At 40.3% G+C, this 22,656-nt stretch overlaps 1 protein-coding gene across 1 annotated transcript in view; it reads right to left on the reverse strand.

Moving 5' to 3' along the window:
* Positions 1–1,970: 1,970 nt before the first annotated feature.
* The window catches only part of LOC139708262 (ephrin type-B receptor 2-like), a 136,086-nt gene continuing 115,400 nt past the window's right edge, over positions 1,971–22,656 (reverse strand). Inside the window, exon 4 of the mRNA XM_071620233.1 lies at positions 1,971–1,998. Coding sequence (XP_071476334.1) covers positions 1,991–1,998 — 8 coding nt within the window. The 3' untranslated portion in view covers positions 1,971–1,990. The remainder of the gene's footprint in view (positions 1,999–22,656) is intronic.

Consider the following 22,656-nt stretch of genomic DNA (forward strand, 5'->3'; position numbering starts at 1 on the left):
ATACCACAATGAGAGAGAGAGAAAAGTTTGGAGGTGTGACAGAAATATTTTGGGGAGCATTAATCTGGAGTTTAACACACGGAGCAAGAGGAGGGGTACGGGGCAACCCCCCTTCCACCAAGACCCGTGGAGGAGGAGGTGGTGGGGATGAGATGGAAATCAAAGTGGTAGACAGAAGCATTTCATCTCATCGAGAGTCATCTGGATGTGCACAGGACTGAGCGAAAGGCTCCTTCCGCGGGCAGACGAAACGATCCCTCACAAGATGGCGGGCATCAGCAACGAGCAAGGGGAGAGACGCAGAGAAAGGCAGAGAAAGAGTAAGAGACGGAGAGAGAGACAGACAGATAGAGAGACAGAAAGAGAGAGAGAGAAGGGAGAGAGAAGGAGAGAAGGAAAGATTCACAAACAGATTGAGTGAGAAATCAATCTGACCAGAAGAAGAAGAAAAAAAAATCTCTTAAATCCACCAATTTTCCACCGCCTTTTATGCAAAATGCCCAGACGTGTTGCGAGCATTGTTACCCACCTGAATGCCGCGGTGAAAGCGGACACCCTCCGCGGACAAGACGGCCGTTGTAGAGTTTGCGTTTCCCTCTCTCTCCTCTTCAAACAATTTCTCTTTCACATCCCCTTCAACTTCCCCCCAAAGAGAGGAGAGGGGTAAGGGAACCGGTCCCCCCTCTCCCTCTGCACCCCATCCCACCTCTATCCATCTCCCTCTCTCTCCTTTCTCTTCTCCTCTCTGTCTCTTTTTCACACCTTTACAGTTGGTTAGGGATGAAACGGAGCAACAAATCAAATTATGTTACCGTTTGACTGACTGACAACAGTTCCCCATCCCTGGACTTCGGCTGAGAGACTTAAAGCTACAGGAGCTAAAGGAGAGTACCAGAATGAGCCGCAGAGGGGACAGTCCCCTTTGAAAAACCACCTGTGCCTCTCCCAAGTCCGACGTGGGGTAATAAACCACATCACTACATTATCATCATCATAGAGATGACAAGATGCTTGGAGAAGAACATCTACTCGCTAGCGCCATCCGTTGCTCTTTGACACAGCTGCTCCCATTAATTACTCAATACAATGTCCATCATATCAAACTGAATACTGATTAACTCCTCTTACAAAAGACTTTTATGTGTTTCCTTGGCAGCCAACACAAATAAACCCCAAACTTCTGCAAACACATACACACGCATACACATGTACAAATACCAACCAAATGTGAAAAAAAATTACTGTACACATAGCCACAACGAAAGAATATACATACATCAGGGCCAACTAATGTATCACAACTAGCTTGCCATGTTTTGTATAGATATTATAGTAAGCCTTCCTTGTAACCTAATGGGGTGGGGGGGGGGGGGGGAAAGGGGTCTTAACAAATGAGCACTATGCTCCATTAAATTGGTCAAGAACTGCCAACATTCGATGCATTAACAGTTATTCTTATTCGACAAATAAGAGCCTTTTGACCATGTTATGGCCACTGCAAAGTAGAGGCTCTACGTAGAGGCTCTATTTAGAGGTTATATTATTGTTTTTTCCCCTTTATTTGTTATGAAAAAAAATCAGAGTTGTGTAAGCTATATCTACATAAAAGTCCTGACAATGCACATACTTTTCCGACAAAGTCTTGCAGACGGTGAGTAGAATGACTTTGCACATCGAGGGCAACAACCTCCCAAGAATCGCCTGCGACTATTCACCATTCAAAATATAAAATATAAATGATAATAATATCAATGCATCATATTTGCTTTGCAAAGTCATTCTTTATTGGAATGCATTCATGCTCCAAAAACTAATATGTGGTTTTGCTGTGACATGTTGCATGACAATCCATTGTAATCTGAAAAACTATTATGAGCTGAGCTATTGCCTTGAGATATTTACGTCCAACATTACTCGGTACACACATGTGTGGGGTTTTTTTTTTCTTAAACTCTCATTTGAGCCTGTTACATGTACTTAAGGCCTTTTGTTACTCACCTGAAGGATGGACAGATGGTGAAGTGGATACGTCAATCACAAGTGGAAGAATATGCAAAGGAAAGGGAAACAGAACAATGAGAAAATATTAGCATACTCAACAAACAAGTTACAAATACCTCAATTAGCAAATAATATGTTATCTGATATCAAAATTAATTGAGCTTCAAAATGAAAAAAAAAAGAATAATAAACTCCATTTCTTGATGGAGTGCTACATAAGGAAACTAATACACTCCCCAAGAAAACCGCAAATTTTGTTGCCAGCGCCTAAATGCAGCTATAAACAGTTTCGGGGCAGCCGCCGTTGTCAGCGGTTGTAGCTTGATAACGCTCTCGCAGTCTCTACAAACAACGACGGCAATAGGAGTCGCCTGCAGGGGGGAGAAATATTATTTTATAGGCAAACATTTACTGTGGCATGGACGATTTTCAAAACACACACGCTCACTCGCGTTTCTAAACAGGATTAAAACGCTACCAGGCCTCCGAGTGCTTTGTCTATGTCCTCTGTCGCCCTCTTTGTTTCATTTTTTTGTTGTCGCTCCACGAAACGCTCGGAAACACTACCCATTGACAACAGAGTGGACTTAACAAAAAAAGTTTTCGGGCAATTTCTCTTCTTTTTTTTCTCCCTTTTTTTCTCTGTTTCTTTTTGTTCAACGTAGCACCATTGAATTATCACATTCACGCTACCCTCACAATTTGGAGGGGAAATTTTTGCGCCAGAGGCGTGGTTTTTAAAAACTGTTGGTTGCTACAGAAACTCAATATGAAGTTTCCATATTTCAGTGAGAAGAAGTTCAGGTGGTATTGGGGGGGGGGGGGGGGGGTGGGGGAGGCAGAAGGGGTATTCAAAAGACCAGTGAAAGTAGCAAGTGTTACCCCCACCCCCATTTTTTTTTTTTTTATTGGCTCATGTTTTTGGAAACTCTTTTGTAAAGAAGAGGTTCATGACCGCCAGCTGCCATACACTCAACTCTGCTTTCCTGGTTGGATTTTTCTGGGTTTTTTTTCTCTCTCTTCCACATCTCAAGTCTGAAAATGAAAGAAAAAGTTGGTCAGTTTGGCTAGTTGATAGAATGAAAGAGAGAGAGAGTGGATCACCAGAATAATTGGGGGGGCAAACTGATCAAGTATAATTCTTATTGTCACAATGCCAGATCAGAAATTAGAATTGCTTGCCACCCAAACATGTCGTTCTCTGTCCAAACAGAAAAAGTTCAACAAAGCAGAGATGGCAGTCTCTATGATCCTTGAAAATCTATTGATGTTGAGGCATACTTAAGTTTGTCACGAATAATCACATTGCATTATGTTTACATGCAGTTATGACTTGTATTGTGCATAAAATGTATACAGTATGAGCAAAGGTAATATGTTTGCTCCTATATGCAACTCATGCTTATCACAGGTCTGTCTCTGCAAGTAATAGCCTGATGTTTACATGCATATAGAGTTTCATGCTGAATAAATTCAGGGTATGTTTGTGCATACATACATTTTTGTATTTACTTCATGTCAGACTGTATAATAAAATTAATCTCCCCCACCCCCACCACGCCAAAGCAACTCACGACGATCTGCAATTAATATGGCTACTTCAGTTCAAAAGCAGGAGCAACCTGTACTTCCAAAAGGACAACCCTCACTCCCTTCAACAATGCCCCCCCCCCCCACTATCCCTCTTTCTTGATTGCAACAATTATGACTGACCAAACAATGCCGCCGCTCTACACACCGATAAGATGTAACCATTCTCGACCGCTTTTGTTCGGTCACGTTCGAGTGGAGCCAGAGGTCAAAAGTGATTTTCTGGCAGCGTCAAAAAAAAAAAAAAAAAAAAAAAAAAAAAAATTAAGGAAAAGATCTATTTTTATTCGTCATATCTGACTGGCCGCTTTTGCAGACAGTGTTAATATTTGTACATGGAAATTCTTCTGGCAGGTTTGAATTCTTGCTTGTGGTTCTCGGCGAGCTGCACTATGCAGTCTTCCTTGAGAGAATGGTTCCGACTTGTACGATGACCGCTAAGGCGGAGCTAATGACCGAATGCGTATTGTCTGCTGTCCAGTCGTGCGTCAGCCATTTAATTATGGCTCCAATCACCATGGACATAAAAGCACTGGAGAGATTATAATATTTATATGTAATGTTAACGTCATCCTTACCAAAAAAAAAAAAAAATTATAATCATAATAATTATTATGAAACCGGTAATACTCAAAGAGTTACAGGGTAAAACATAAATATATGAAGTCAGCAAGCGGTTATGAAGGCGCAGCCATACTACCCCCCCCCCACATGTACACACACACACACACACACACACACACACACACACACACACACACACACACACACACACACACACAGTACATCTTACCAATGGAATAGATTTGCTGATATTCCTCCTATGCTAAGTTACATTTAGAGGTAATTTTGTCTCTGTGCATTATATGTGAAAGTTAATTTGAACACATAACACATATAAAATTTTCCATCAAGAGTTTTTTTTTACAGGGTATCGAAAGTCAATAACAGATTTTGTCAAAACAAATAGACAAATGCAGATAAAAGAGTAATTTAGTTCATGCTTGTATTTGTATGTGTACGTACAATGTATATGAATGACTTCACAACAGAGTTAAAATAACTGAGCATTTCAACGCATTTTCTTTCCTAGAATGAAAGATGAGATTCCATTTTCAATCTTTACAATATTCATCAACTTCCCACTTCTCGCTTCTCCCTCCCCCTCCATTTATTCATTAACCCATTAAAGACTAGTTCCGAGTATACTTAGGCAGGTGCCTGTGGGAAATGTGTGTTATAGCAAAATCAGCTCGCCCTTGTAACTGGTTAAAACAAAGAAATCAGCAATATTAACTTAGGTTGTCTCCTCTGTAAATGAACTACCAGTGAACCTCGCAGATTTACAGAAATGGTTTAATAATGCATAAAATCAATACCAGCAAGAGATTCTCAGCAGCAAAGGTGCCAAGGATAGAACATCTGTTTCAGAGACACCAGCGGTGATAAAGGGCATGGCATCAATTATCTCATAATCCGAGAAAAAAAAACTGCCATCAATGAGAGCGAAATCTATCTAAAATTGCACTGTCCATGGTCACCTCAAATATCATTTGGTGTGGGGAAGGGGGGGGGGGGAGGGAGGGGTGGATGATTGTTCAAGACCGAGGCTTTATAAAAAGATATCGGAACAGATGGTCAGAAACTGATTATGTTCCTCTTTAACACCTCTGAAATAGCAGCTCTGGCAGATATGGAGACTACATACTACAAATGATATGCTGAGAATCTCTCCCACCATGCGTGATTCACCAATAGCTTGGCAAATCCAAGGACGGTGTGAGCTTCATTGACTGTATGAAATATCCAGACAGAAATAAAAAAAAAAAAAAAAAAAAAAACTGTTCCAATCATTATCATCAAACACAATGCGATATCACTATAAGAAAGTCTCTCAATGGCATACACACCATAAGGTATTAGTTCTGAAATCTCACAAATGGACCTTTTATGATTAATTATAAAAAATATATATGTCATGCAAAAGACCCTAGCAAAACAAACAAAAAAAGAAAATAGAAATTAATAAATAAATGAAATGAAAATGGAGTTTATAGTTCATGAAATTACACAGAAACATACTTGATTTTCCCTGATTAACTAACATTTGTATGCATGCCATGGCAAAAGTAACCAGTTCAGGGTATGTAAAGGGTCATTAGCTATCAGCACACCCATAACAAACTCTGGTATCTTCCTGTGTATCTCCCTTTTTTTTATGCCCAGAGTTCGATAAATCAAAGAGTGAACATGGCCCGCTGGAAAGGCCAAACATTCCTTGAAAAATAAACATGTCAGTTTTCTCTCTGACATGTGAAGGGGTCAGCCGATAACCTGCTTGACCCCTGACCTCACGCATCTGACCCCTCTCCTCTTTAATCATCCAAATCTGTGCCCATCTCTTCATTGGACAGATTTTTTTCTTTTATATATATCCATTGGAGAGTTTTCTAAACATGCTGTCAGGATTGGTATGACATAGTAACATGTGTGATGCTATCTCCACCCTGGTTATGCCCCAGCTCATTCTGTCTGTCTGTCTGTCTGTCTGCCTGTCTGTCTGTTTCTCTCACTATTTTTTCTCTACCTACTTCTAGAATGCCTCTTTCTATCCTTAGCAATACCTGTGATCTTCTCACTTAGGCTACAACTTTATCCACTCCATTCTCTCCTTCTAGCTCCCAAGGAAAGAACAGAATAAAACATAGTAAGACTCTATCTAAACTTGGAAGCTGCAAAGAGGATGCAAAAAACTACATCACTAAAACAAAACAGGAATAGGATCTTTTCCCTCTTGGGAGGTTAATGATGCCACAACTTCTAATGATTCCTCATCTTCTCCCTTTTCTCTCTACCGGAGTAGCTCCAATCTCTCTTGTGGCTCTCTTCAAGATGAAACATTGATTTGGTCCTCATCTGTGAAACTCTTTAAACCGAGACGAGAGAGCTGGTAGGATGGGGGGTCGCAGAGCTAACTATACAGCTCAAAAGGGGTGCTTTCAAGCACGACATTAAGATTTTCGAAGTAAACAGGTACTTGCCGTTGATGCTGCCTGCCTATATAATTAATTTCTACCACACTATGGAGATGATGAGGCTGTAATGTGATGCTAAAATAAGCATGATGGTGGTGATGATGATGATCGTAACAATCATCAAAGTTTTAGACACAGGGATGTGACGTTCATGAGTAATTTCAATTATCACTCTGGGTGTTTCAGGAGTAATGATAATAACAGAAGTGAAGATCTTAATGGAAATGATAATAATTACAACAATAGTAATGATGATGATGATGATGATGATGATGATGATGATGATGATGATGATGATGATGATGATGATGATGATAATGATGATGGTAGGCCTAATGGTGGTAATTGTGGTAACAATGGTGATAATGATGCTGATGATGTTGATGATGGTATCAACCGGGATGTTGGCACTGCTATATCATTTCTACTCATAAGCATCAACACAGTTACAGAAACACCTTGTATAAAACAGCATCAAACTAGCATGCAAAGCTTTACATAACATATAAAAAGAATATATTAATTTTGTCTGTTACTTTGCATGGATTTTCTGAAAACCTTGGTAGAAGTATTGATATATCTTCTACCCCCATGGAACCAATCCCACGACAATCACCATAAGTAAGATGACAGGGGAGATGCTAACCCAAAAGTGATACATCTTTCAAGACCTTTCTGACAAGAAGTTTTTAAAAGAAGATACAAAAACCAATGACAAAAAGCAATATTCTCTTCTCTGTCACATATTATCATACTAGAAGCTCTCTGTCATGTCGCTTGCCAATGAGTAAGTGACAACAATATATGTATTATTTGTTTTATAAAAGCAATAATCAGGATCCTATGCTCAAGTCTTCTTTTTAAAGAATAATATAGGAACCTACACATATAGGTTTTTTTTAATACTCTCTCTCTCTCTCTTTCCTTGAAGTTAATTTCATACTCGATCTTTAGGCCTATATAGTCTGGGCGGCTTTTACCCATTAAAAATGGGTTTGCTTTCAAAGTTTCGCCACTGTATGGAATAGGATTTCACATTTTTCTATGCGAGAACAAAATTTGTAGAATGTGTTGAGGAATATCAACCAATCAGAAGACGAGACCCTAATATCCTTGTCTCGAATTGAACACATAAATGTTGGATACTGTGTTCCCATCGATCATTCTCTCAGACTCTTTTTTCACACTCTCTAGCTGATCATGAGCCAGTTTCTTTAATCTTTAATGTTAATCCTACACGGTGGCAGATCCTCTCTCTTGTACTTCTTTATATCTTACAATCTCAATATACTTCCTCTCTCTCTGTCTCTGTATGTATCTCTTATTTTCTGTCTAACTCTCTATCTGTTTCTCTAAATCTATTCTCTCCCATTTCTATTTATCTCTATCTACCTATATGCCTTCCTCTATATGTGTCTGTCTTTATCCTTCTCCCTCTACATTTCTCTTTCTTTCTTTCATTCCTTCTTGTCCCATCTCCAACTATCTCTTGCCTTTATCTGTGTCTATATGTCTGTTTCTCTCTCCGTTCCTATTTATCTATCTCTATCCCTCTTCTTCCTCTATATCTTTCTTCGTTTCTCTCTCCTTCTGTGCCTATCTATTTCTATCTCTCATTCCCTCTCTCTGTCTATCTATGTCTGTCTCTATCTCTCACCCTCTTTATCTCTCTCTCTACCCAGGCTATCTTTTGTCTCTATCTATCTCTATTTGTATGTCTGTATGCCTGATATTTTCTCTCCTCTTTTTTTCTTTCCAAACAACTAACCCTTCACTCTTTTCTCCTTTTTCTATTCATCTGTTTGTTTCCATCTTTCCTTTCTCTCATTCTATCTATCTCTGTCTAGCTATGTATGATTCTATCTCTCTCTCTTTCTTTGTCTATCTCTTACCCCATCTATCTCTTGATTCTATATCTCTCTATCTGTACATCTGATTTTTTTTTTCTCTTTCTCTTCCCTATCTCTTTCTCTTTCCTATATCTCTCACCCACTTTCTTCTTTCCTCACATCTCATCTCCTCACTCGTTCCTCTCTCTTCTCTCTCCTGTGTACCCAAGGTGCACTGGGAATACCCATAATTCATTTCCAACACCACCGCTACACATACAAGCCCACGGGCTGTTTGAATATTTCCATGGAAAATTGAGCTCGCGAAGAGATAACGCGCTGTTTCGGCCTGCTCCGGGCTGCGGAGGGAGCCCTGTTACATCGTCTTCTTCATGCTCTCTCGCAAAAACTACTGTAAACTTGTTGTCATAGATACTCGTGCAGATGGCGGTCTTTGCTGACGCTTTCTGGAGTTTTCTGATATCGAGAGCAGATTATTTGTCGAATTCTAAAGCTGATGTTACGTGTAGATTAAACATAGACTTGTAAACAAGTCATTGTGATCAAACAAGGGCATAAACTATGCCTGCAGGTAGGCCCTACTCTATTTCTACATCAACTAATGCCAGATGTAAAGCTGGAAAGAAGGGCAATATAAATATATATGCCCAAGATAGTTAAGACTGTCATTGCATAATGCGAATGGAGTATATCTGCCACTATCACAGTTAAGATTATTTAAAAATACAGATTCTAAGCTAATAGAGAAAAAGTAAGATGAGAGGCTTACTTAGTATCATATATGAGTTCAGTCAACCAAAAGCAATAACAAAATCACACAACAATGGGATGAAGCAAAGGATTGTAACAGATCTGTTTGCATGCTGTTACATGCTGGATTATTCCTTGTCTAGTGGTCCATTCATATCATCTTCTTACTAACCACCTTGACAAAACGTCATGCCCTTTTTCTTTCACCCCTTCTGTAATCTGTAGCATCATCAGTCGATGCTTTCAGATGTGCTTGGGATGTGTCCTCCACTGTATCTCACGGATTCCTTTATAGGTCTGTCCTCTTCATTTGAAGGTGATGTCTGAATTATGTACCACTTGCCTCTTTGGCGGAAAGGGGTAAATATAACGCACCACTACATGTTGACACCTGCCTCTTCTCTATATATTTTCCCTAAGTTGTCTCTCGTATCGAATCGCGAGTTTCGAGAAAAATTTTCTCCCATCTTCGCATTATTCCCCCTGCGCGTGTGCTCGCCCGATTCACCTTGAACATGATGCCCTTCTCCTCGTGTAATCTCTGCTCCCATCCATTCCCGGCCAACCTTCACACCTCTTCTCTCCCTCTATGGTGCAGGAGACGAGCAATGAGAAAGAGAGAAAGACTACGCTTGTATCTCCTTCAAAATGCTCTTCTCTGATGATGCCCCCCGAGGCTTTAAAAAAGAAAGAAAAAAAAAATCTTTTTGATTTTCCCCCGCGATAGAGAGTTTCAAATGTGACTCTTTTTTTTGAGGTGTAACAGGGCAAAAAAGAAACAAGCAAAGACAAAAGATTGAGGGGGGTAAAAAAAAAAAGCTAAATGTCAAATGCCGCTGACTGATAAGGGAAGAGAGATGCAAAGAAGAGGAAGACAAGCAAGGATGTTGCAGGATGAGGAGAGAATCATAACACATCGCTAAGCACATTTTAATCTTCACGTCCACAAGAACAACACTCTTTGGGTAAAAATACTGCTGCTGCTGCAGATGAGGAGGAGGAGAACATCTTGCATGGTCCGGATGAGGTGCCATTCCTCGCTTCCCCTGTACAAGGCATCTCGGGACTGCATCTATTCATGGGTCACTCCATTATCAAGTGGGGGGGGGCAGGTCAGGGAGGGAGGGAAGAACATAAAAAAAAAGAAAAAAGAACTCATCCTCAAGGTGAGGCAAGGATACAGAAAAATTGGACAGCATTTTTCATGGTGTTGTTGTCTTGTATTTTGCCGGTCAGTGCTACATGTAAGTTTGTCTTTGAAAACTGGAGACAACTCAAAATTGTTGTAGTTGTTGTTTTTGTCGTTGATTCATTTGGATTCATCATCTTCCCGTAAGAATAAGAGGAGGGGGGAATGGAAGGTTGGATATTTGAACTGTGAGGTGAGGCAGAAATCCTGTTTGTTCGTTATCATGGCCAATACATAGCGCAGGGAAAGGTGCAATGTAAGCAGCGCAAGAAAGTCATTCTCCTGAACATGGATTTTTTGGATGCTCATTCATCTGTATATACATTTATTCAAACATCCTGGTCGACTACTTCTTGTTGGCGAAAATTTGGCATTACATGAAGAGAAAAGAGGAAAATAAATGTTTCCTTGCATTCTTGCATCCATCAAATTTTGCGTGACAAGTCTGAAATCCTGTGTGACAAGCGAGAAGTTTGACACTTCAAAAACGAATGATAAAACACTGTTCATATCTGATTCATTTTTTATTTAAACACAATAGCAAAAAAAAAAGACTTTTCATTTGTAAGACAAATGAGACGGAAGAATATGATATGACATTATGAAATGCTTTTTGTAGTGTACAATGGCATGAAAAAAGCTCCAGGTGGTATGAATTATTTGATAATAACAAATATTCTTTACATGTGCATGTGTATGTGCATGTGCATGTGCATGTGAGAGCACATGTAAGCAACAGGTAATGTATATTTTGTATATTGTTCAGCTCTAAGAATATACCACTTATCAATGTAAAAAAAAAAGTTTCATCAAAGTCACAAATAATACCACTGCCGGGCATTTTGTCTCTTATAAAGATAACCAATCTGATTTCATTTTTAAATATCTCTGAGTGAAATGCTTCTGTTTGGGCAAAATGCCGTCCTAACCTTGGCTTTATCTTGATAAAATATTATTTTCTTTCCTAGTTTATTCAAGGAGGCACTAGACCTTTAACTTCTTGGTTTATTGGTTAAATCCTATACTGGATTCAAATCAGTATCTCTTTTGTGCTCTCTTTCTCTCTTTTTTTTTTACATTCTATCTATCTCGCTTTCTCATGCTCTCACTCCCTTTCACCCCACCCCCATATTAACATCAATTAGTGAAAAAACAGCAGGTTTCCCTTTGAGCTTAAATGACAGTTGATCAAAAATATATGCAATTGCAAATTTCTATGACAAATATTCCACCACAGACATACTTCAAAAAGCAACAAACAACAACAAAAACACTATGCATATATATTAGCCTGTCCTGTGCTCTTTGCGGTGAAAATATTTCCAACACCCCCAATTACCTTTCAACTCAGCCATGCAGTTCTACCATGCATTTACTGAGTTTGGACACATGTGAGCCCTGTCATAATCCACAAGCCAAGAGAGAGATGTATGAGGTAATGGAGAGGTCGTGACCCCGCATGACCTCAAAGTGGGAGGACAACCTTAGCAAAAAGCACCATACTACCCCCCCCCCCCCCTTTCCTAAAAACCACAAACATTCCACAGCCATGATGTACAGCAGTCAGTGGATGCTTATGGCATGGGGGAATAGCCCTACTTTGTTAAGTTGCGTGGGTTTTGTTTTTGTTTTTGTTTTTTTCAGAATAAGGGGGAGGGGGAGGAGGAGACAGAATTAGTCTTGGCATGTCAAAACGTCCAGACCCGACACTGCCATACCATGAAGCATGGCTAACACTTACACCAAAGTCTTTTAACACAACTCTGTCCTATCTACACAATATTTTCACAAACTGATCTTATATACAGTTATACGTCACATAAAACTTACAGATGTTGAGGCACATAAAACAGCAACTGTCTCAGGTTAGAGCAATTATAAATCTTATCTAATTCTCCTGAAGAAGATTAAAATATTTTTTTTTCTTTCAAATTGGCTTATTTTTTGTAATTTTCTTTGTAACTGCGTGCAGATCTGATAAGTTATACCAGTTCCATCTCATATATCTCTTATATCAGATATACAGTGAAATTCAGAGTTGCAAATTCACTTATGAAGAGATAATAATGTCTGCTGCAAAAGTCCCCCAGGACTAATATGGGTTTAAAAATAAAACAAAAATATGGTCCAAGGTTTGTTTAGCTCTCTCTCTCTCTCTTCTTCCCATGAACCTGGACCCACTGGTGTAAACTGACCTCTCTAGTCGAGAGAGAGTCAGCCATGTTTGATGTTCCATCCAGTCATCACAGACACAACCTCTCAACACTCCTGTCTTCTTGGGGCGCTGGGAGACGACAGTAGACGGTTGTTTGGTTTTTGGCTGTTGGGTTTATTTAGAAATATGGCCGCCAAGTAGGAAAAAGCTATCATCATAAAACACTGGTGGCCAAATCATATAATTTTTCTGCCCATCAGCTATCACTCCATCCTTTGTGTTCAAACTGCAAACTTGAATAAACACGTCTTGTTTGTAATAACATTTCAGAAACACATTTTCAATCACTCTAAAAACTGACAATGTTCAGATGCTGAAATTCAGTCTCCTAGCCAACCACTGGCTGCAAATGACACTCGATACACCAGGTACACAAATGCACGCACCATACACATCCGATCCTAAGAGGGGATGTGAGCAGTTTAATTATCAGTGTATGTGGATGAAGGTCTACCTATGCTCTCTGTGTTCTCAAAACGAGGTCAAACGGTCCCGATTAGAAATGCACATGCAGTAATCAAGCAATATAATTCAAATGGAAAAACATCTCCGCCCAGTGTGCAACATACAGGGCTCTGCACGATTTCAAGGAAGGAATAGAAGGTTATTTGGGGATAACTGTGATTCAAAGCCTGCTCACAGATGTGTAAAGTTACTGTATGGGTGTGAAATGTGTTCCCATCTGAACAAGATTTTTACAAAATATGAAACAGCTCGTATGTTCTCCATTTCCATCTCCTTCACCCTCAACTTTTCCTTCATCCTCTCTTCTCTCGCCGCTCCCTAAATCTATAATTTCACCATTAATTGCATGCTGAAATATTTAATACTTTCTTGTCAATCCAGCAACCTTGACTTTATGCTCACAAGATATATGATCAGCAGGTCTCCGCATCTCCTTGTCCCGAACTCAGTAAAGCAAGTCCACGTTGATGCTTGTCACGTTCCTAGTTAGAAACCAAGCTGTTCGCAAAAAATGCAGAGGAACGACTAGGCCTATATATCCATTGCTATTTTTTCATGTTCATAAAACATTGCTCTTCTCAAGTCTCCAGTTATAGAATGACAGAAATATTGTGGTTGCGTGTCAGTGTTTGTCCCACAACGGGGAGATTGGATATCAAAACTTACCAAGAGTTCTTCCGCAAAGATCAGAACTATGCATTGGCCTTTTTTTTTCTTTTTTGGAGAAATGAAAGCTTTAGAAAAACATTTAGATTTCCATGGCTTGATTCTAGCTCACAGGAAATACTTTGCATAATCTACGTGATTTCAAATTTGGTTTACTGATTTGTAGAGATATCATCATCCCTAGCTTCATCTTCTATCCCTGCCCCTCCTCAACCTCCTCCTCCTCCTCCTCCTCCTCTTCCTCCTCCTCTGCCATCTCCTCCTCCTACCCCCCCCCCCCCCTTCCTGGCATCAACATCAAGGTCTGCTGTCACCTAAGGAAGACATTCCCTACTCAGGGTCCAGATCCCTAAATACCAGAGTTTTCAGAAACAGCCGGCCCATCAACAAAGATGTACCGGAGTGACAGAAAATCAAATACAAGAACTCTTGAATATCACTAATGCAAGGAAAAGTTTAAGGATACCAATCCCAGTTCCCCCCCCCCCCCCCACATCCATTTCTTTTTGCTTTCTTTTCTGCCGGTCCTAAGTCAAAGGTTAGCTCATGACATTTATGGATATTAATGACAGCATATAAAAGGAAATTCCCTCAGGGAGAAAACCAATAAAGGGACACAAGTGAGAATGGAAGATCAATAAAAGAGGCACCTTCTGAAATATGCACAGGTTGGCTGCTTCTTCAAAGAAGGAGGGGAGTTTTGTTGAATGCAGATATCAAAGGACACCTATGCAGAAGCGACACAAAACAGCATTTACAGCCGACAGCTTCAAACCACAGTTTTTGCCTCTGGGAACGAAGAGTTTGCAACATTTCATCTAATGAGGCTGTCAAATTTGAAAGCAGAGCATTATGCATGTCTGTCATTCTCTACCATAAACCTGCATGACTCCAGATAATAATGATAAAAAAGAATCCCCTGCAAGTAAAATGATTCATTTCTGTTTTCTTTTGAAGATTAAATCCTGCTGAGATACACTCTTATAAATTAAGGCCACATAATGTTCATAGTACCATGCACAGGTTAGACAGACAAAGGATGATCAAATTTGCTAACAAGCAATGTTTCAGAAATTAACTATGTGTGAAATATTTTTCTACAAAGCGGAAATCGTCCCATCCTCCATATAATGCTCAATCCCACTAACTCATTTCCGTGTCAGTAGCTGTAGTACGAGAGCATGCGGTCTTCTGCGAGGTTTTATAGTTCTGTTTGTTCTTGGCTGGTCCATTCAACCTCCCCCCACCATACAGACATTTAGTGCCTACATCATATCCACTATCAATCTTCAAATTTTTATGCTCTTTCTTTGATATAGCCTACCAAAATGTCCAATCAAAGAACAATAACAAAATAACAATTCTACAGTGCAAGTGAAATGTAATCATGAAACAAGTATGTAACAATTCAGTTTGTAGTAGGCCAACATGTATGCTGAGATGTCTGGGCCAAATCTGTCAACTGTAAAGTCGCGCATCAAGAATTTTTTCGGTCAATTTTCATTACTGCTCTTTCTAAGTAAAGATCATAAACCAAAAGAGAGAGAAAAGCAAAAGACAGAGGAATATAAATGTCACGGGGCGCGGTTTGCGGACACCAGAAATCACAGATCGAGACACCACTCGGCCCAACTAGCGGTGATAACTAGGCAAACCAAGGAAAGAGAAGTGATGGGATGGTCCATGTTACACACGCCAAGTTACCTTGACGGAACGTGATTTTTTTCAAAATCATGGAGTGGAGACCACCTGGATAAATTAAAGTAATAATGAGAGGCTTAGGGAGCAAATCCCACCAAAGTCACCCTCATCAGGTAAGTGGTAAGGTCTCCATCTCCTAAAAAGTTTTATTTCCCCTCCAGAATTTGACCACATCATTACGGGCGGTGGATCATCATCGGTTGGGGTCGATCATCATCTGATCGGATGGGCATGTTTTGGTCATCACAAGAAGAGGGGTCATTAAAATATCCAGAGCTAACAGTGTCACTGACCTCCACATCAGAGCATTACCTGACATTATGTTTTAGAACCATAATATTCCTCTTTCCCCCATCATATCTATGGCATTTCAAAACATCCTTATTTTTCCTTAGTATTCTATTCTCCCCACCACCTGAAGACAGATACTTTTATTATGGCATTACCCAATATTCCTCCATTAAGCAGAAGGGGGCATTTTGTTTGCATGTGATGACAATCGCAGTCATTGTACGCTCCGGCATTCACAACCATCATGGCAACAACACACACAAAATTTTTGCAACGCGATTGGATGCTGCCCAGCTGTTGCCATGGTAACAGTACCTTTGTTATAGTGCTGAATCTTGAAGCATGAGCCTAATATAACTGGTCACATATATTTTGCAACTTACATTTAAAACTGGGCATTTAACTGGGCACATATATTTTGCAACTTTTACACTCTGTTTATCTACTTGGCTTAACATGACTCCTACTCCTTGAACAATCAACATTCTCTTTGACCTTTGCAACTCTTTTAAGATGAATATCTATCCAGTATGCAAAATGCTTCAGGCTCCATCAGCAGAGAAAGAATATGGAAGTGACAGAAAATCAAGAGCATGACCATCTGAATTTAAGCAATATAAAACAAAAGAATGAGAAGGCTGTAAGAATGACAGGAAGACAAAGAGAAGATGAGGAATGAATGAGACCGGTGGGTGGATTGGAAGGAGATTCCTTCTTCTTCTTTTTGTCTCAAGAAGCCGTTTTGAAGAGAATAAATTATGAGGCTGGCACATGATTTACGAGCAAGGCCCATGGTGACGAACTCGTGGTGTTCCTGAAGACTGGCTGCAGTACCATAGTGTTGGAAACCTGCCCCCCAGTGGAAACGGTGGGCCAAGTCAGAATTTATGGCAATATGATGGAGCTCAGATTTCTCCAGAGTGGCCTGATGCCTAGCCTTACTACTCAGACTCCTTGTGACTGAATGACAATGCAATCAAGGTTTGGTCACTCAAAGGGTCAAGCATTCTACAAAGTCCACTTGCAACGTATGCTAGTAGTTATTGTATCCTATACAACTGCTTACCATCTATAGTACTGCCAGATTGAATGATACCTGGAATAAAAGTACCATAAAAGGGTCTGAATAGATAGACTGATCCAGACTTCTGCGTGGAGAGTAACCCAGACAAACTGAAAGGAGGGTGGGGCGATGCAAGATGATAGAAGGACATTTCAAGCTGGAAAACTTTTACATACATGATAATGAATAGGATGGACTAAGAAAGATTTACGACATCAATGTTTGACAGATATTGCCAAGAAAGAGTCCAGTATTTCTTCCGGTCAAGGCGAAACCCCTCATATTTCTGCCTCACATACAGATTAATGATTCTTGTACTCCACCTCCCCCTTCCCTCTACTTCTTCTAACTACCCTGATAACATCTCTTTGAAATTCTCCTTTCGTGGTATGCATAGGGAACAGCCTCCCTCCCATTATATACAATTGTATGCTACCTGAAGTCTTTAAGTGCAATGCAAGTTTGCACGATCACAAAAATTGCCTGAAGGTTTTGCTCAGCACTACTTTTTAAATACACAAATGCACCATAATACCAGGATATGTGTATCCATATTACTGCAATATATGCATAAGAACTTGGTCTGGGTGACTCTCATTTATGCACTGCAGATGAAACCCTTCAAAACTCTACAGAGGGACACTCTTGGACACAACCTCAGGATTCCGGTTTATGAATGGGCAATGATTTCTAGCTGGTTACTTACTAGGCATGCACCATTCATATATCCCTACAACCAAAACTGGGCCATTCTTCGACATCGTTGCCAGAATTTATTCGCTGGGACTACTCAGTAAGAGCAGAGGAGCAAAATCATCAACAAGTTAAAAAGCAGCGTGAACTGTAATATTGCCGCAAGCCACACACGCACTTCCCGTTCTCTCGCTCCCCTTTTTCCTCAGACTTCACTTCCGTCCACTTTGCATGCTTCATGTCCCTCTTTCGAATTCTGCTCACATCCTACGAATTCACTGTGTCATCTTCGTCCGTCGCATCGCAACATCCATTCCAAATGATCTCCGCGTTGCACAGGACAACGCGAGGAAGATGCGTCCACGCCACGGGCGCATATTTCCCTGCGGCAACGACAAAATGTCGCCAAAGACACATTTTCTCTGTTTCTACGCGTCAGTATCAACCGCGACAGACAGCATACATGTACCTTCCCATGTAACCCTGCCCCCTTTCTCTTCATCCTCCGCCTATCCCCCTTTTTCCCTTCTCTAGGGGCCAAATGAAAGATGTTCCAGAACATACAGACCGCAAATGGCAGGAAGATTGAAAATGATATGAAATTTTTCAAATGATGATTCAATTATTTCCCGTGCCGCTCGCCCCGGCATTACGGGTTAACAAGACACTCAGACTCGGGTCTCTTAGCTTTAATTTATTCATTGGTTTGCGGAGAAGGAACGAAGAGCCGCATACGAATGGGGCGAGAACGCGGCGCACCCCGTGCACAGTTCCCGACAAATCTTATCTTGCGGGAATATGTTAGCCTACATCACTGCTGTACAAGTGGAGTTGCAATGGCTATGAGCCAAAGAGAAAGGTAATATGAAAAGCATGGCAGACTGTGCCTACAGTTTCTCAGGCAAACCAAAGCCACAGCTCCATGAATTTGTGCACAGATAAAAATCTTACCTTTAAAGGGGGGACAAAAAAATAAAGGTTAATTTGTCATATGAATGTTACAGGACAGCCATTAATGTAATGCTGGGTTATGTTTAATTAAAAGGGGTTGACGATTTTATCAATCAGTGGTGAGGTTTCAATGCATTTTCTGTCAGGAACACTCCCTCAGCCTTGATCACCAGCAAATGACCGGGATTAGCGTTAAAAGCTACCATCTCTCGATTCTAATTTGCGAAGATGCTATACCGGTGAGCATAAGCCACCCGGCGCCCGAGGCGCCAGCGCGCGGCAGACAACATTCTTCCTCATTACGCTCCGCTGTTAATAACCAATCATTGTGCAAAACGCCGAGAATATAAGTTCCCTGAGTGCATCTTAACGAGTCACATCTGCGAACTGAATACCCGCTGTAATTTATTCATTTGGCGTCTCTGCTGTGCAAGCTACCGACACTCCACTGCACGTCACATCTCCTTCCTTTCTTTCTTTCCCTCGCTTTCTTTCCTTGTTCCTTCCCGCGTCACTCTTTCTCCCTGCTAATTTTGATAACAATAAAAACAGCGAGCAACAATAGCGTGATGCTGCCTTTGATTAAGCCTCGCATTTAGCGAATGCGACCTCTTGACACGGCGCTCTTTTGGGGAGAAGCCGACTATCTTTTAAGTTTCATTACCAGTGTTTTCTCATCACGCCGGAAAGTATCATTTCTGAAGGCTTGATTTAATCAAGAGATGCTAAGTGCCAGTAACCATTAGTGTAGCTGCGAGATCTGCGTTCACATCGGAAGTTCATAAAACAAACTGTACATTTGTTTTTCTTTGTGCTCTTCAAATAAAGGTAGGGCATATGTCATGGAGTTTAAGATAAACACTAAACTCATGAAAAACCCAATCTGATGTAAACAGACCACACTCTTGTATATCATGCATAGAGCGTTTCACAGGGTATTATGTGAAGTGTAAAACTAAACATTAACTTAACGAGGCCATCCGCTAGCAAAGTACTTTCATGGTCTTACACTGACCTAACTTTTGAATGTAAAAATGAGCGGAAGTTCTCATTTGGCTGACTATTTCTTTCTTTTTTTAATGACCAATCATGGCATCATTTTGTGGTTTTTGGATAAAGGTTACTCATTATCTGTGCAGTGCCCCTCATAACCTCTGGTCTGAATAACACTGATTATTACCCTTTCAGCTCTATAACCCATGCGATGATTGGACCCTTTATATCAGCATTTGGTAGTCCCTCAACTGGACAAAACTGTAAAGGAAAGCAACATTATCATCATTACCTAACATCCATTCATTTTTCTCACGCTTTTTCTTTGCTAGTTTCATTCGGCTGACTATTTGTAGCCTTACCTCCAGGCTGCCTGGTCTTGCGACGCATCTACCATATCCACCTGGGTGGGACAAGATCTACTGATATCCTATACAAGTGACCCCTTCAAGACCATGTAGGGTCTGTCTCACATAGTCTTGATCCAGACACTGGGAGATTTGTTTGTAGCTCATTCTACAGGCATCAAATGGCATTCATCTCACCTTGTTCCACACATGAGAAACCCACCTCACAGTGTATTAGACCCCATCTCCTTGAGATCTCTAAGACATCCTAAACACTGATCCATTGACTGTACAAAATGTAAGATATGTATAAAATAGATTGTTCTGTATACCCTTGATATCAATTCGAATATGACATAGGCCTAAGTATGTACTTATACTTATAGGCATAAGGTCTCAAGTTACTGATTGAACTTTAATCATCAGGTCTAAAACCACACACCAACACTGGACATTTTATACACCACTGTAGAATGTTTGCATGCATTATAATTTCATGAATTTCGCAAGTCAAGTTTCACAAAATTAAAATGCATGCGAAAGTTCTTGTCTACGCTATAGGCCTACGCACTGAATTCCAGTGACAAGTTGCAAGAACTTCATGCCGAGAAAAAGGCCGTCTGCTCCACTTCACAAAAATTTCATGCCATGAAAATATCTTGCTTTACCAACAGTATTAGTTGGCCAAAGGCATTAACAGGGTTAAGCCATTATTTTTATTTTTTTTTTTTTTTTTGGGGGGGGGGGGGGGGGAGAAGAGCATCAGATAAGCATTACATTTTTGGGTCAGGAGCTATATAGACAACACAGACATTAGTATTCACATTATCATCACTTTCATCTGGGTGTTGCGAAGCTGTTGTTATTACATTCTGCGCACTCAAAAGAGTAAAACTATCAATGTGATAAAAGGGAAAACATATTCTGCATCTGATGTGTTTGATCTTCCCCGCTTCGCCCTCTATTTTGACATGAAATCTGCGTGGCCCAGTTACGGAGACACGTATGCAGTTGAAATCTCAGATTGATTGATTTCAAAGCATCAGATATTCCTCTCAGTTCTATTTTACCCCATTGCAAGCCCTCTTCAACCCCCGTGTGCTGATCACATAATATTACAGCAGGTGTAGTTGAGATGTTTACATTCTATAACAAAGTTTCTTCAAGAATTACAATGATACTATAACACCATTCATAGAACATGTTTAACTGGCCTTTAAAGAAAGAAAAGAAAATGCAGCCATATCACATTATTTGCCAGCTTTCAATACAGAATAATATCAAGAGCGGTCTGGCGGTTGCTTAACCCCTTGAGGACAAGCTGAGTTTGCTATATACCATAACACACTATTGCCAAAGACACCTGCCCAAGTATGTCCAAGACTAGCCTTCAATGAGTTCAGCTTTGGTTGTAACTTTAATCTTTCCATATGCCAAGTTAGTGTACCTTGTTCTTAAATGTTATTAAAACATGTGACAGCATACACACACAAAAATAATAAATAAATTTTACAAGACCCACTGCTATCGATGCAAGAAGAGAAAGGAGAAAGGGGGGGGGGGGGGACCTCCACCCTACCATTGTTTATAGTCTGTTCTCTAAACTCTAATCTAAACCCTTTCCTCGTCTGGTCTGACATACCTTCATGTTTTGTGTAAAAACACAATGCTGGTATTTGCTCGGAGTAATCTCACCGACAAAGGCTGTATGGGATACATGTTTTTCAACATACGAGGGCAGCATTACAGTGCTCATGTTCCAATATTTGAACAACCCTCCACTTATGTATCTTCCATGTTGTCTAATCTTTCTTTTTTTTTCTCTCTTTTTTTTCAAAGCACAGCATGTCTTATCTAAAAACATTGCTTTCAAAATAGTCTGAAGGGGGGAGGGAAGACCTCTAGCTTGTTTCTTCTGCGTTTGTGGTTAATATTTTGGAGAGGATTATTTGGGAAGGTGCATAAACATTCGCTCAACCAATTTGCTTTTATCTAATGCTGTGGCTGTTCCGTAACAAGATTCCTTGATTGGCTGATTCGATCTTGCAAACTTTCTTCCCTTGTTTGTGCATGCTCTCCCCAAATACGATTCTTCGTGGATTAAGTTAAACGGTCTCATATCTGGAGAGTCTTCGAGGCAGACAAAGGGATATTGAAGCTGAAGTGAACTGCTATCTCCTGTGCCAATCACCTTTCAAGTCTTGTTTTAATGGCAGATAAAAAAGAAAGATGGAGCACAAAAAGAAAAAAAATGTTGCGGTGGAAAGGTTTTTGGTGGATTTAAGTTGTCACGCTGCAGGTTTTAGGTGGCAACAATAACCAGGTACACATGCATACCATGCATCAGATCAAGACTGCTGGAATGTCCCGTCCCGTTGACTCTCGAAGCAAAACCGAGGGCCATTTTAGAGGAGAATCCGTGTTTTCGATCACTACTTCATTGACGAGTTTAATCCCTCTTAACTCCATAATGCAAGCGCACAAGGAAAGTGAAATCAGTTGGTTAAAAAGTCATCTGTGGCATGTGCATGCAAATTTGTGTGTGTGTGTGTGTGTGTGTGTGTGTATGTGTGGTACTTGAGAACTCTCGTTTCGGGCCGATGAAACAGGTGACAGAAACCATTCCACGGGGTTATTTCACCAAATCCAACGACTCTGAAGTGGGGATTATTCCGAAATAGCTAACACGATTGCGGCATGACATGTTTTTTTGTTTTTTTTTAAATGGACAAAAAATTCAAACTCACTCGAGACACAGGGACTCAATGTGTAAGCCTGACAAAGAAAGTCGAGGGGGACATACTTCACCAGTTTAGTATCTTTCCATCAGCACTGGATGGTTTGCGGTGAGAGAAC

Source organism: Diadema antillarum, unplaced genomic scaffold (assembly GCF_040938485.1).
Source record: "Diadema antillarum isolate AM-2024a unplaced genomic scaffold, OU_Dant_1.0 seq00001323_RagTag, whole genome shotgun sequence".
Taxonomy (NCBI): Eukaryota; Metazoa; Echinodermata; class Echinoidea; order Diadematoida; family Diadematidae; genus Diadema; species Diadema antillarum.